General features: G+C 40.4%; 1 protein-coding gene across 1 annotated transcript in view; it reads left to right on the top strand.

Moving 5' to 3' along the window:
* LOC146822020 (cysteine-rich secretory protein 2-like) overlaps window positions 1-14,993 on the top strand; it is a 119,290-nt gene extending 104,297 nt beyond the window's left edge. The window contains exons 7-8 of the mRNA XM_085613121.1: window positions 9,945-10,033; window positions 13,960-14,993. Coding sequence (XP_085469247.1) covers window positions 9,945-10,033; window positions 13,960-13,970 — 100 coding nt within the window. The 3' untranslated portion in view covers window positions 13,971-14,993. The remainder of the gene's footprint in view (window positions 1-9,944; window positions 10,034-13,959) is intronic.
* The last annotated feature ends 834 nt before the right edge of the window (window positions 14,994-15,827 follow it).

Genomic DNA, 15,827 nt, shown 5'->3' with positions numbered 1-15,827 from the left:
AGAAAGACCGGCGATAACATTATCGCCGTTTTAGCGGCAGGAAACTGCCGCTAAAATGGCGATAATGGGCTTGCTAATATGCGTTATAGAATTCCAATAGAAGCCCAGGTTAGATGTCCTGCACATCTAACCTGGGCTTCTACAGAGCACAAAACTGCAAGTTTTTAAAAGGATTCTGCAACATCTTAGAGCGGTGGTTAATTCAGATCCCAATTATCCTGTGACTCGGCATCTCAAACTAGTACATAACAACAATCTTAATGACCTCAGATAATATGTTATGAGCTCAGTACCCAAAAACATCAGGGAGGGTAATAGAGATAAAAGATTGAGACAAGTGGAATCAGAATTAATTGTGTTACTTGACACCAAATGCCGAATGGCCTCAACAATAGTAATGATCTGCACAATTTTTTATGAATGTTGTTGTTGGGGACAGTAATAATGGATGTAATGATGAATCTCAGGTTTGCTTTTAAATTGGTTTTTATTCCTGCTTCAGCCGTGTTTTAGTCTGGGTTTTCCTAGGTTTTATCTGGTTTTAGTGGAGCATATTACCGGTTTTTAAGCTCTGGGATTTTATCTATTTATTTTATGGAACTGTATGGACTTTAGTCCAATGGCTGCTATATTTATGTTTTTTACTGTGGTTTAACAATATATATGAACTGGTGTGGTGATGTTTTTATCTGGCGGGGTTTTGGTTTTACTTAGTTTTATCTGGGGTTTCCCTCGGTTTTACTGGGTTTTACGGGGCTCTTGCCGGTTTTTAAACATTATAAACACCAGTTCTACATAAGAATTTTGGACACTGGTCCACAATGAAAATTCTAAATTGTAAATATATGATATCTCAAGTTTTTTCTGCTAAATGTAAAATTAATGGGCTGCTAATATCAAAAACACATATTTGTTCTCAATAGATGCTACAAATAGTATAGTCTGGATATTGGGACTTGTTTGTATACAACTACTAAGCATGTCAAGAGATCGGAATATGAGACGATACAGGGGACGTCTGCTAGAAGCTGCTATGTATTTAATTGTATATATTTTTTATGTAACTAAGCACTTTCACGCTAGCACTTTTTTGCACATTTTGCACATTTTCGCATATCAGTTAGTGATGTAACAGACAAATTCTAGGAGTGCAAAACTAATGTTGTCAATAGGCCTGAATTTTATACATATTAGTTAGTATAACTCGAAATTTAGCACTATGCTATAAGTTTTATTTTCGAGATATTTTAATTCCAAGTATACAAATTTGGATGATTTCTGTATGTGAGTTATGAGCCTATGAATTGAGCCCTATGCTTTCATTCTGCAGTTAGTAGAACAAACAAGAAAACGCAATCAGTAACACATAATATGTATTATGATTGGTTCGGTCTTTATTTTAAAAAACAGGCCTATTTCTATGTTTTCACTCTATCTTAAACTAATTTGAATATTTGTATCATGTGCTTTAATTTTGACACTACATATATATGCACTGATAGGCCCAGCGCGTCATGTGACTACACTTAGGGGAGCTAGTCACAGCTAGTTAGAGAAGGACCAGCAGCAGCAGAGCTACTCATTGGAGAACTCTGGAGTCCATTATGATAACGGGCGAATCACCACTGCCCGTCTGGTGGTGACGATCAGTCCACAATTTCCCACCACCCACCTACCATTTCCCCCTGCCAAATTACGATGGCGGTGGGGACCCCAGCTGACGGAAAGACAGTCCGCCGGTTTTCCACCGGTCAGGCAGGCGACATGGCAGAAAAGGGCATCAATATGGTGGCGCTGTCTGCAAGACACCACCATCCATATTAGGATGGGCGGCAGTGCAGGGCTTTCCATGGCGGAGATCCGCCATGGAAAGCCAGGCGGAGTTTGCTTTCGGGGGCCCGTTGAGGGCCCTCAGAGGTTGGGGGTGCAGTTGGGGTGCACCCATGGTACTCCCCTCCATTTGCATGCACAATGTGGCAGGCACCGCGCGGTGCCTGCCACATTGTGCATGCAAATGCACGACATGCATATAACTTGCATTGTGGCGGGTGCTGCTTAGAGCACCGCCTGCCACAATGCAACATATGCGGGATGCCACCATGGCGGTGGCATCCTAATTTCCATGGCGGGACCGCCACACCTATGGCGGTAGGTCCTGTTTTCCCGGTACGGTGGTGGCATCGGAATAGGCCCCCTATGTTCTAGGGGTGTTGTGCTGGCATTCGCCATTTGTTGATGCTTCACAGCTATATAATTTCTTGCCACATTCCTATGGCAATAACTAAATAGATTTGCAGTGGCTAGAAGCCCTGGCTCCCTGAAACTATCTTTACAGAACGTCCTGAACCATTGTAAGCCACATGGAACCAGCTCTGATTTCATTGACTTATTGTGGCTGAGAAGAGTTGACGTTCATCTCAATTTTCCATTAAGGTTACTGGTAGAAAGGGCAAAAATATTTGTAGTATTTCTTTAACCCCCACAACAGGACAATGTTTTAATGGTCAGACTCTAATGAGCCATATATATATATATATTCACTGAAAAAACCATAGGTTTCACACATGTTATAGTTAGCTGTACATTTCACTTGTAAAAAACCAATGAAATTCCACGTTATAGTTAGTGCAGGCAACTATAACTCACGCGACCGCAATCCTCTGCTGATGATGTCAGATATTACATCACTGATGACATATGTGTCTTTATGAAAAATAAATATTTGTAATATATGTATAGCTAAAGATACAGTATTAGCATCAACAGAGGATTGCGGTCGCGTGAGTTATAGTTGCCTGCACTAACTATAACGTGGAATTTCATTGGTTTTTTACGAGTGAAATGTACAGCTAACTATAACATGTGTGAAACCTATGGTTTTTTCAGTGAATTTGCAAGGTTTTTTAAATGCTAATTCCTAACTATAACGTGTGTGAAACCTATTGTTTTTTCAGTAAATTTGTACGTTTTTTTAAATGCTAAGTTACGTATTTATTTTAAATTTTTGCGCGCGCGGTTTCACAAGTTGCCTTTAGCAGAATGCACTCCCAACAAGTCTTTCAAAAGCGCAGGAACAACTTCAGAGAAAGACAGATAAAATAATCATTGCATGCCTTGCCTGACGCGTTTCAGAGTAAACCTCCTCCCTCAGAGGCAGCATGCCAAGCAATGTTCATTTCACGGTCACTCCAACTGAAATAACCCAATCAATTTGAAAACCTGCCCAGGTGGGTCTTGATAAGCATCATGGGAGTAGAAATCCCTGCTAAGAATCATGGGAGTTGGAGTCCATATTAAACCCTCGTGGGTCCGGAAACAAAACAGGCTGAAATTTTAAACAGCATATTTTTCTTTTATTAGCATTACATGTGCAGTCTCTCAAAATTGTTCCCAAAAGTAAAGCGCAACTTGTTGCTCCCACATGGCACTTTGCATCTGCATGCCACAGGACTTGTACTGATTCCTACAATGGTGCAATCCCCGACCTGGCTGGCCGTATTAATAAAGTTTCACAAGTTGCCTTTAGCAGAATGCACTCCCAACAAGTCTTTCAAAAGCGCAGGAACTACTTCAGAGAAAGACAGATAAAATAATCATTGCATGCCTTGCCTGACACGTTTCAGAGTAAACCTCCTTCCTCAGAGGCAGCATGCCAAGCCATGTTCATTTCACGGTCACTCCAACTGAAATAACCCAATCAATTTGAAAACCTGCCCAGGTGGGTCTTGATAAGCATCATGGGAGTAGAAATCCCTGCTAAGAATCTTGGGAGTTGGAGTCCATATTAAACCCTCATGGGTCCGGAAACAAAACAGGCTGAAATTTTAAACAGCATATTTTTCATTTATTAGCATTACATGTGCAGTCTCTCAAAATTGTTCCCAAAAGTAAAGCGCAACTTGTTGCTCCCACATGGCACTTTGCATCTGCATGAAACAGGACTTGTACTGATTCCTACAATGGTGCAATCCCTGACCTGGCTGGCCGTATTAATAAAGTTTCACAAGTTGCCTTTAGCAGAATGCACTCCCAACAAGTCTTTCAAAAGCGCAGGAACAACTTCAGAGAAAGACAGATAAAATAATCATTGCATGCCTTGCCTGACGCGTTTCAGAGTAAACCTCCTTCCTCAGAGGCAGCATGCCAAGCCATGTTCATTTCACGGTCACTCCAACTGAAATAACCCAATCAATTTGAAAACCTGCCCAGGTGGGTCTTGATAAGCATCATGGGAGTAGAAATCCCTGCTAAGAATCTTGGGAGTTGGAGTCCATATTAAACCCTCGTGGGTCCGGAAACAAAACAGGCTGAAATTTTAAACAGCATATTTTTCTTTTATTAGCATTACATATGCAGTCTCTCAAAATTGTTCCCAAAAGTAAAGCGCAACTTGTTGCTCCCACATGGCACTTTGCATCTGCATGCCACAGGACTTGTACTGATTCCTACAATGGTGCAATCCCCGACCTGGCTGGCCGTATTAATAAAGTTTCACAAGTTGCCTTTAGCAGAATGCACTCCCAACAAGTCTTTCAAAAGCGCAGGAACAACTTCAGAGAAAGACAGATAAAATAATCATTGCATGCCTTGCCTGACGCGTTTCAGAGTAAACCTCCTTCCTCAGAGGCAGCATGCCAAGCCATGTTCATTTCACGGTCACTCCAACTGAAATAACCCAATCAATTTGAAAACCTGCCCAGGTGGGTCTTGATAAGCATCATGGGAGTAGAAATCCCTGCTAAGAATCTTGCGAGTTGGAGTCCATATTAAACCCTCATGGGTCCGGAAACAAAACAGGCTGAAATTTTAAACAGCATATTTTTCTTTTATTAGCATTACATGTGCAGTCTCTCAAAATTGTTCCCAAAAGTAAAGCGCAACTTGTTGCTCCCACATGGCACTTTGCATCTGCATGCCACAGGACTTGTACTGATTCCTACAATGGTGCAATCCCCGACCTGGCTGGCCGTATTAATAAAGTTTCACAAGTTGCCTTTAGCAGAATGCACTCCCAACAAGTCTTTCAAAAGCGCAGGAACAACTTCAGAGAAAGACAGATAAAATAATCATTGCATGCCTTGCCTGACGCGTTTCAGAGTAAACCTCCTTCCTCAGAGGCAGCATGCCAAGCCATGTTCATTTCACGGTCACTCCAACTGAAATAACCCAATCAATTTGAAAACCTGCCCAGGTGGGTCTTGATAAGCATCATTGGAGTAGAAATCCCTGCTAAGAATCTTGGGAGTTGGAGTCCATATTAAACCCTCGTGGGTCCGGAAACAAAACAGGCTGAAATTTTAAACAGCATATTTTTCTTTTATTAGCATTACATGTGCAGTCTCTCAAAATTGTTCCCAAAAGTAAAGCGCAACTTGTTGCTCCCACATGGCACTTTGCATCTGCATGCCACAGGACTTGTACTGATTCCTACAATGGTGCAATCCCCGACCTGGCTGGCCGTATTAATAAAGTTTCACAAGTTGCCTTTAGCAGAATGCACTCCCAACAAGTCTTTCAAAAGCGCAGGAACAACTTCAGAGAAAGACGGATAAAATAATCATTGCATGCCTTGCCTGACGCGTTTCAGAGTAAACCTCCTTCCTCAGAGGCAGCATGCCAAGCCATGTTCATTTCACGGTCACTCCAACTGAAATAACCCCTTCAATTTGAAAACCTGCCCAGGTTTAATACGGCCTGCCAGGTCGGGGATTGCACCATTGTAGGAATCAGTACAAGTCCTGTGGCATGCAGATGCAAAGTGCCATGTGGGAGCAACAAGTTGCGCTTTACTTTTGGGAACAATTTTGAGAGACTGCACATGTAATGCTAATAAAAGAAAAATATGCTGTTTAAAATTTCAGCCTGTTTTGTTTCCGGACCCACGAGGGTTTAATATGGACTCCAACTTCCAAGATTCTTAGCAGGGATTTCTACTCCCATGATGCTTATCAAGACCCACCTGGGCAGGTTTTCAAATTGATTGGGTTATTTCAGTTGGAGTGACCGTGAAATGAACATGGCTTGGCATGCTGCCTCTGAGGAAGGAGGTTTACTCTGAAACGCGTCAGGCAAGGCATGCAATGATTATTTTATCTGTCTTTCTCTGAAGTTGTTCCTGCGCTTTTGAAAGACTTGTTGGGAGTGCATTCTGCTAAAGGCAACTTGTGAAACTTTATATATATATATATATATATATATATATATTCACTGAAAAAACCATAGGTTTCACACAAGTTATAGTTAGCTGTACATTTCACTCGTAAAAAACCAATGAAATTCCCCCGTTATAGTTAGTGCAGGCAACTATAACTCACGCGACCGCAATCCTCTGCTGATGCTAATACTGTATTTAGACACTTATTTGCCCATGTCTTCTTCCATTAAATTTTAGCTATACATATATTACAAATATTTTTTTTTCGTAAAGACACATATGTCATCAGCAGAGGATTGCGGTCGCGTGAGTTATAGTTGCCTGCACTAACTATAACGGGGGAATTTCATTGGTTTTTTACGAGTGAAATGTACAGCTAACTATAACTTGTGTGAAACCTATGGTTTTTTCAGTGAATTTGCAAGGTTTTTTAAATGCTAATTCCTAACTATAACGTGTGTGAAACCTATGTTTTTTTCAGTGAATTTGTACGTTTTTTTAAATGCTAAGTTACTTTACGCCATTCGTGGCGTGCGCGCCCAGTTAACGCAGTTCGTTCCGTGCGCACACAGTGCGCTTCGCGCACCGTGCGCGCACAGTGAGCACGCGGTGCGCTTCGCGCACCGCGCGCCCACTTTACGCAGTTAGTGCCGTGCACGCACGGTGGTCACGCGGTGCGCTGCGCGCACCGCGTGCCCACGTTACGCGGGATGGGCCATGTACGCACGATGCGCTTCGCGCACCGTGCGCACATGGGGGACATATTATGCACTTCGTTGTGAACGTTATTCATTTGTACTTTCCATTTAATTATATAGGTCATGCACAAATGGTGCCCTACGGGCACCATTTGCACACGGGGTGGGGAAAGTGTGGAAATTTTTTTTTTTATAAATATTTTTATCGTACGCGTACGGTAAGCGTAATCGGCGATTTTTCGAAAAAAATAAAATTTGTTTTTTTGGCCTTGGGGGTTGTTTGGGGACACATATATGGATGCTGGGTGTTTAAGAACTGAATATACTCCCCCTGTAGATGTTTTTTGTCTTGGTTTTTGCAGCCCCCCTCAGAGTGCGAGAGAGAAAATGGCGGCCGCCGCTTCCTGGTTTCGACCGATTCGAATGTTTACTTAGATCAAACAGCCAATCAGAATCGCGCTCGCGCACGTCACCGTACGCATACGGTAAGCGCACCGTAAGCGCACCGTAAGCTGGCTCAGATATATATATTGATTTAAAGGCTATTTTCTCAGAATCTACTGAACAGATTTACACCAAACCTACAAAAGGCACTTCCTTGACCTGTAGACTACCTCTCTGCCAAATTTCAAGGAACTCTGTTCAGCCGTTCGGGCTGTGGCTGTGTCTAAAGGTCCTATGGAAAAATGCATGGGAAAAACGCGTTTTGGGACCCCCCTTTTATCTCAGCTCCCGCTTGACGAATCCCCCCAAGACTTTCAGGGTAGGAGCGGAGCGCAGCACCCCACCTATTTTGAAAATTTGGCGAGGATTCGTCGACCGGCGCCAAAGTTATTCAAAATAGAATGTTGCGGTTTTCCTATGGAAACAGGGTCCTAACTATAACTACCTACTGGCGACCGCCAGTAGGTAATATATATATATATATATATATATATATATATATATATATATATATATATATATATATATATATATATCAAAGGTCTCAATGCCCTAAAGTGACTGAAGAAAGAAACTCAGTGTTCTATGAAACTCCCAAAAAAATACAAAAATAAACAAACTTCATTTATCTAACTCGGATATTTGCTTACTATTGTGTATGGAGTTAGGGTCTTTTGCCGTTTTGGGTCTTTGCTGTTTTGTTTCAGATTTTGAATTTGTGGGGTCAATTGTTGTTGGGCTTCAGTTCTAAGACTGTGACTAAAATAGATTATATCACACATGTACTCTCACCAGTTGAGAAATTAAGGGCCACATGTACAACTGAAGCATTCTGGCAACTTTTTGTGACTCACAATTAGGAAGACACAAAATGCGATGTACTAATGTGTCTCAGACAATAGGGTCTTAAATGAAATACCTCATTCATATTCATGAGGTAGGTCACAATTTACAACCTTTTGAGAATTGCTTAAAAACACAGGGATGGTGGCCTGCTGGGGACAGCAGACCACCATGTCTTTGTTTCCTTTTAAATAAAGCTTTTTTTGTGTTAAATGCAGCCTGTTTTCCTAAACGGAAAACGGGATGCATTTCAAAAAGAAAAATCAACACTTCTGTTACATTTTTTTAAATTAGGCAGTGGTCCTTGTGACCACTGCCTGCCCTTAAAAACATTTTGCTACCATTCACAATCCCCGGGGGACCCCTTCCTGTTTACGACTGACTTACCACCTACTTGAAGTAGGTGGTAAAGAGTGATTGTTTTATGACCGCATTCCGGTCATAAAATAATCCTACATCCCCCTGAGACACCCTTGGCACGCCCCTTCCTAATACAGACTCACAAACCCTATTTTGCGAGTTGGTAATAGGTTACAGACTCACAAAATAGGATTGGTGCATGCCAAAAGGAGTTTTAGCAATCGCTAATGGCCTGATTCTCCGTTAGTGGCTGCTAAAACCCGTCATACATGTCCCTGTAAGTGTTTCATCTGCTCTGTCTTTGGTTTTAAAAGTTATTGATTTATTGAGTTGGTTTGGGTCACGGATCTATTATGATATCATTGTTTACTAAAGTTGTGGTCCTTTACAGATAGGGGATACGGGTGTTAATATTGTCCAAATCTATTGAATGCTTTGTGTGTGCATAAGCTCTCTTCTTTGAGGGTCCCACTAGGACTGATGGATTGGAGTATGTCATTGGCCCTTGTAAAAGATGCCCAAGAGGCATAGTATTGATTCTCGGCTAAGTCCTCATTATTTGGCCATAAGTGCTAGAGCATCCTTCCCCCTCTTCATGTCTATGTGATTCAAGTAGGGAGGAAAATGACACTCGTTGTTATTGCTATGGACTTATTCCTCAATATGGGATGCAGCACAGTAATGTTTTAGGTAAAACAGAGACAGTAATAGGCACCAAAGAGACGTTACCGAAATATCCGTGACACAATATAGACCATTACAGTCATCTGATAGCAATATTAGGCCCCATGGAAAACTAGCATTAATAACTATTTGGAAAGATTAGTACAAGGGGCCTCAAGACACTGGCTCTCATACACAGACCTTTTCCATTATCAGCTTACTTTCCCATCCTCACACATGCAGTTTCCTACTTCCCTAAATCCACGCAAGACACCATCACTCCATCGCCACTTTTACCCAACTTTTATCTCCCATTTCTTTTTCATCTTTTCTCCCACTCAGATGTCCATGGTATTGCCCGCACCAGGCATAAGCTCCTGAAATGTCCCCATCAAGTCCACCTCCTCTCGTTAATACAACCACCCATCCTCTACATCATCTACTGATGGAGAATAAACCCTCCATTCTCACACCTCATTTGCAAGGCTCAATCCCTACTTATATAGCATCACCAGCCATACACATACCACTTGTAGAAGAAAAGTTTCGACCCAGTATGCCATCAACCAGAGTACCTCAGAGCCAAATGCGTACAGACACAAGTAGAAAAATGTGTTTTACAGAAAATTGCAAAATGTGATAACTATATTTCAGGTAAGTCAGACCTGCTCTAAAAACAACTTTGTGACTCGAGCCGAAATAGTTCTATAAATGGGATGGGCAATGCTGAAACCTGACCTGGAGATGCCCCTCAATTTTTATATTTCTTTTCAATGTTGCAGGGGAAATTATGAAGATAGACTTAATACACCATACACAACAGGTATCCCATGCAGTACATGCCCTGACAACTGTGAAAAGGGACTCTGTAGTAAGTATATGAAAAGTATTTTTATTTACATTGAAGATTTTAAGTTTCAATGAGTCTGCTTCATATCCGCACAATAAACGCAAAATACGAGCAAGGATGTAACCAGAATGTTGTATTATAAAGTCAAGCTTATATATCTTTTTACCAATTGCATTATTTTGTATTTTAAAATACATCTGGTTTATTATCTCTTCATTAGCCTTAGACTTGTATAGAATGTGTCTATTCCCTCTATGTGGTATTTGAGGATATTGCTTTTATCCCAATGTTTTTCAACAGAAAGAATCTTTAGGCATGAGTATATTTATGTCAAATGGTGTAAATGCATGCTTTATCCAAAATACAACTTAAGAATTATTTTAGCACAGAGAAAAAGTCCAGAGAAAGCAAGGTATTACTTGAATGATTTTTTAATGAATTTTTTATGGAGGCAATGCAATATCTATCAAGCCAAGTCAAGTAAAAATGCAACGTTTATTTAGACCGTTGGCCTTCAAACAGCATGAATAGCATATCAACATCTTTTATAAATTGCCTAAAATCATCACAATTCCATCAATAATTCCATTGAGTAGGTACCTCTATACAATAAAAGTAGAAGCATCACAAATGTCCATACAATGGATATCACAGTAGCATTATTTCATAATGTAAACATTATCAGCACATCCCTACTAAAAATAAATTAAAAGTTAAAAAATGGTTTAGAGATGTATATTAATAAATACGTCCAAAATGGTAGATTTCAACCTTTAAAATCACAATAAGCCCAGTTCAATTAGCACCTATGCCCCTAGTTCTTTTTCCATAAAAAAGCGTTTCACAGCCTTCATATATCTTCCAATTGCAATGGCAATATCAAGTTTAGGCATATCAGTGAGGAGGTCTATAGCGTGGGCCCATGATTCAATACCATACTTTAAAAAAATGGGACGCAAGAATAATATCCAAAGGGCTAAAACTGTAATACAATCAACTAATATGTGCGAAATATCACATTTTGTTCCTAGCATACATGTATAATTACCATCGGGCTGCATCATTACTGCTCTTATTTTATCATTTGTTAATGCCAATTCTTAATCTTACAATTTCGCACCTAGCCAATGATTAGGTAACTTTTCAAGATATGGTCACCAGGCTTCATTCTGCCAGGTCATCCTCATAAATTGTACAGATTTGTTCTTGCTCAGGTATTCCACATCTAACCTCCTAGCCAATTCCTTCCCTTGGGATCTCAGTAGACACTTAGTAGTTTCTACCAGGAGTGAGTGTGGACAAATTCTCACATTCAGGTTCTCACACACCGTGTGCAATTTCTTACTTGTCTCCGTGTCCCATTTTAAACTACTAAGCTGAATCTCATTTCTGCACTATTGAGAGACCTTTTGTACTGCTCCTGGATCCTGGGGTTTCCAGAACCTTATCAGTGCCATTTGAGCTTGCATACTCCATGATATTATTCCTAGCTTAGCCCTAATAGCCTGAATCATTGCTGAGCCTGGAAACGACAGTAGGTGTTTGAAACACTTTTCTTCATCTAGGTCCCAGCCATATTTACCACTTAGGTAAAGACCTTCTGCTCCGTCCAATACTTGGGAGGGTATCATTGCGCTATAGGTCTTTAACAACGGTCTGTGGGACATCTCCTCATAATCCCAGTTACATTTTTTCAGCCCACAAACCGATGTGATGGGATGCTATCCTTCATTTTGGACTATCCATCATTTCTTAAACATGTCTGCTGCAATCTATCAGCCACTGTGGGATTGCAGAACTTGATACCCAAAAGTTTGAGTAACCTTTATTTTAGGTGACAAAGAAAGAAAACGAGGCTTGTTGAGAATTGAATAGCCCTGAATTGTACTACATATAACTGCAAAGTTTAAATCTATGTTGGCGAAATATATCCATAAAAAGTAACAATTGCTGTTAAAGGATCTATGATTACATTTATTGGCGCTAAAGCTAAACTTGAACTAAATAGGCATGATAACCTGGATAGAGAGAGAACGAACTTGATGAGCTATCATTAGGTCCAAATACTCTGTTGCACACTTAAACTGATTCTGTAAGGAATATGTTGGCTCATTCTCGGTAGCTTGACCTATGCAGCACAGTGTCCTCAGAGAAAGAGCTCGCGAAATATCTACAACAGCTAGTTACACAACAGTACTGGTACGTCAAAGTGTAAACAATTTATCAACATACGATAAGTCTAACATGAAGGAAAGATGAATATTAATGAACAAAAAAGAAACAACGGCAAAATAATAAATAGAAATAGAAATAATCCAAAGTCACTAAATGGTCTTAAAGTATTGCTCTAAGCCATGGTGAGCCACCAAAAGAAGCAATGTCAAATCACAGCTAATTGGTATGATGGCTCAAAAACACCAACTAGAGCCTTAGAGTTTTGGTTATAAAGTCCTGCAGCCAACTTGAGGGTGTCAAGTTTCTCAGCGGGAAATGAAAAAACAAAGAGAGTTGCAGACGTGGTGCTCAGGTGATGCTGCATGGCAATTGTTTACTGAATGCAGAATTTTCTAAAGCATGGGCCTGATGCCAGTTCAACAGACACAGCTTGACTCAAAAACGAACTCAACGGCAGAGTCCTAATATTTCCAAGATCCAAATTTAGGAAAACATGTAAAATAAATCCTGAGTACAAGCTGTAGGTTTCTCAGGACTCGTTCACATGAACCCAATGAAGTGCCTTGGCTTCGACTCCTTTCTGCAGTTGTCTTTCAAGTTCTTGTGTTACCATTGGAGCATGTTGTACTCTTTTACCTAGGTAATGGGTAAGTGTCTTCTCGTGTCTGCCTTAGTTGGTACAGGATTGCTGGGACCACAGCCTCCTGGGCCAAAGTAAACTTTGCTTTAAAGGGCTGTGCATTAGGTGTTGCTGTGGGTGTTTCTGGCAACACCAATGGCGATTTGACACTGCCCCAGATTTACAAGGAATCATAACTCGGAGGCAGTGCCAAAAATACCTTTATTTATCCTTGTGTTTCCTATTTCTATGTGTGCTGCATAATGCAGCACACATAGAAAGAGAAAAGAGCCTTTTGGTACCCTTGCACCATGATGAAAAAGTGCCTGCATTGGCGCATAATAGCACATTGGGAAAAGTCAGGAATCTGATAGATACAGCACATTCCTGTTCTTTTCTTTTAGCCATAGGGCAGCACAGCAGGTAGGCCTCGGGCACTGCCCTACGGCAAAATTATGTAACAAGGCCCATGGTGTGGGAATTTCCTGCTAAGTGACAGAGAAAAGAAAAAGAGCGGAGCTGTCCTCTGCAGGACAGAAAGTGATGAGTGTACAGTAACAGAAAAGGCCCAGAGGGACAGAATACAAGTTGCCACCCCATGCTTCCAGTCACAAGCTCCTCGAACCAGGGACCACCTGACGCAAGGCTCTCTCTCCACCGCTGCTCATCGCTTTAATCCTTGGAAGTACAGATGGTCAGCAGGGCTTTAAAGTCTAATGCGAAAACTCCTAAATGTTTATTTAAATACCAACAGAAGGGAAAAACACAGATAAATGGTGCAGTATTGCGTTACCATCAATCATTACCCACTTTACTGATGACCAGAGGCGCATCTGTCATTGGTGCAGCAGGTGCAGTGAATGGCCCTCTGCACCTCAGTTATGACTGCATTTTACTAACAAACGGGGGGTGGAGGCTCATTTCCGTTGCATACATAAAGCCCATGATACACTACTAGGCCACTGCTGCTGACAGCATCTACAGACAGCAATCTCAAATACCGCCAACATCTATTTAGGTGCAGGCTCACGTGCACAATAATCATTTGCTTCACACGCTGCAAATACATGGACATATATTTTTCTGTATACAAATAATTGTGCTGTTCATCCCCCATTCCTCTTGCTAAATGTTTGATTTGTTCTTTCCGCAGCCAATTCCTGATCACTGGAGAACAAGGCTGCTAGCTGCGGGGATGTCATTCATGGGCAGGGCATGAAGGCAAACAGATTGATGGAGCGAAACCACCTGCTACAGCATTTATTTATATTCACCACAGATGTCATGTCCTAAATTCTTCAAACCTGCACTCATTTGAGATGTTCTGTTATATGTTACGGGAATTATCTAGTTCCTCAATATTACGCATTTGTTCCTACATTAGTCTCCTAGTTGCCAGGACCCTGATTTGTAGATTTGATTTTCCTGGTAGTTGTCTCAGGTCAAAGGCCTTTGAATCACAATTTCCTCAGAGGGCCTGGAAGAATGTACTTTTACACTGTAAAGCATATGTAGTGATTTATTATGTCAAATTTTATTCGTAGTGAATTGTGAACACTTATTTAAAATGTTACCTGTGAATGTGGCAAAAGCATATAAATGTGTTGCAAATACACACCTAACGGTGAAGATGACATATGTATTGTTATTACTACACAATTAACAGTACTCAACATGTTAGCTTTGGTAGAACTGTGGTTGTCTCAGACTGAATCTGTGGTCTTTGGGTCCAGCAGAGATCATTGCAATACATGCTTAAGTTACTAAGTTCTGTCACTGGAATATGTTTTACATACTGCACAGATATGTTATGCTATTAGTCTGAATATAAATCAATGCTTGTCTTATAAGAAAATTTAATTATATAGAATGACTCAAGCTACTGAGATTAAGTGTCCAAACTCAGGGCACTTCTTGTTTTTGTGTATTTCAACCAAAGTTTGATGTAAGCTCACTGTGCTGATACACTGCTTAACAAATTAAGCATTCTTCTACTTGTGCTTGATCTGCCATCAGAATGAGATAAAGTCGAAATTATTAGAATTTTGTGGTTTTTACTAATTGGCATATCTGTGTCCCCCACTTTACTTTTTCATCGATGAATTAATAAACTGAAGCTTATTGATTTCATTGTTCTGTTTAAAAATGTTTCTCCACTGATTCAGCCAATAAATTGTTCAGCATTTTCACCTGATTTTGTGTATTCATTAAAAATATCTGCGGTTAGTTTATTTTGAGGTGACATCCATTAGAGCTTGGAAAGTTGGAAAAGTTTGCTTGTGAATCTGTGTTCTTGGATCATGATAGTATTGCAAACATGGTCAAAGCCAGCCGGTGTGGGTTATAAATGAAAATGGAAACCGAACAATGATGAAGCATGATACTGTAGGGTGTGTGAGGGCAGTATTAAGAGATTCATTGTCTTCCCCTTTTATGTCTTTTATTTTGGTAGAATTGAGTTATACCATTCTTATGTTGGTAGGTGTACCAATTGCAGTACCTCCCTGTTCCTCAATCAATGCTTAAACACAGAACTTTATTAAACCATGTGCTCAGAGTTTCAGTTTTATGTTTTAATAAGTATTTTTCGAAGCCAATAGTTCAGTTTCCATTTTCATTTATAACCCAGACCGGCTGGCTTTGACCATGTTTGCAATACTATCATGATCCAAGAACACAGATTCACAAGCAAACTTTTCCAACTTTCCAAGCTCTAATGGATGTCACCTCATAATAAAATAACCGTCAAATTTGAAGTTTTCATTCAATTATGGTGCTCTCAAGGATGATTTAGAAATGATTTGTCCAGAGTAAAAGCATAGCCTGTGGAGTATGAAGCATGTTGGAAAGAGCTAACTAAGTGCATCTAAAGTATCAACAGATGAGTGCTTGGAAATCAGTTGTAATGAACAACAGTCTTTACAGTATTTGATAAAGGCTGGGGTCTTAAGGTTGAGCGAATATTCAGATGTATATTTAAGTCATATAAAATTCCTGGACGGCTATTGTGTACAGTGAAGT

Source organism: Triturus cristatus, chromosome 6, assembly GCF_964204655.1.
Source record: "Triturus cristatus chromosome 6, aTriCri1.1, whole genome shotgun sequence".
NCBI classification, from domain to species: Eukaryota; Metazoa; Chordata; class Amphibia; order Caudata; family Salamandridae; genus Triturus; species Triturus cristatus.
The sequence above is the reverse complement of the archived record's forward strand: the minus strand, read 5'-3'. Positions and strand labels throughout refer to the sequence as shown.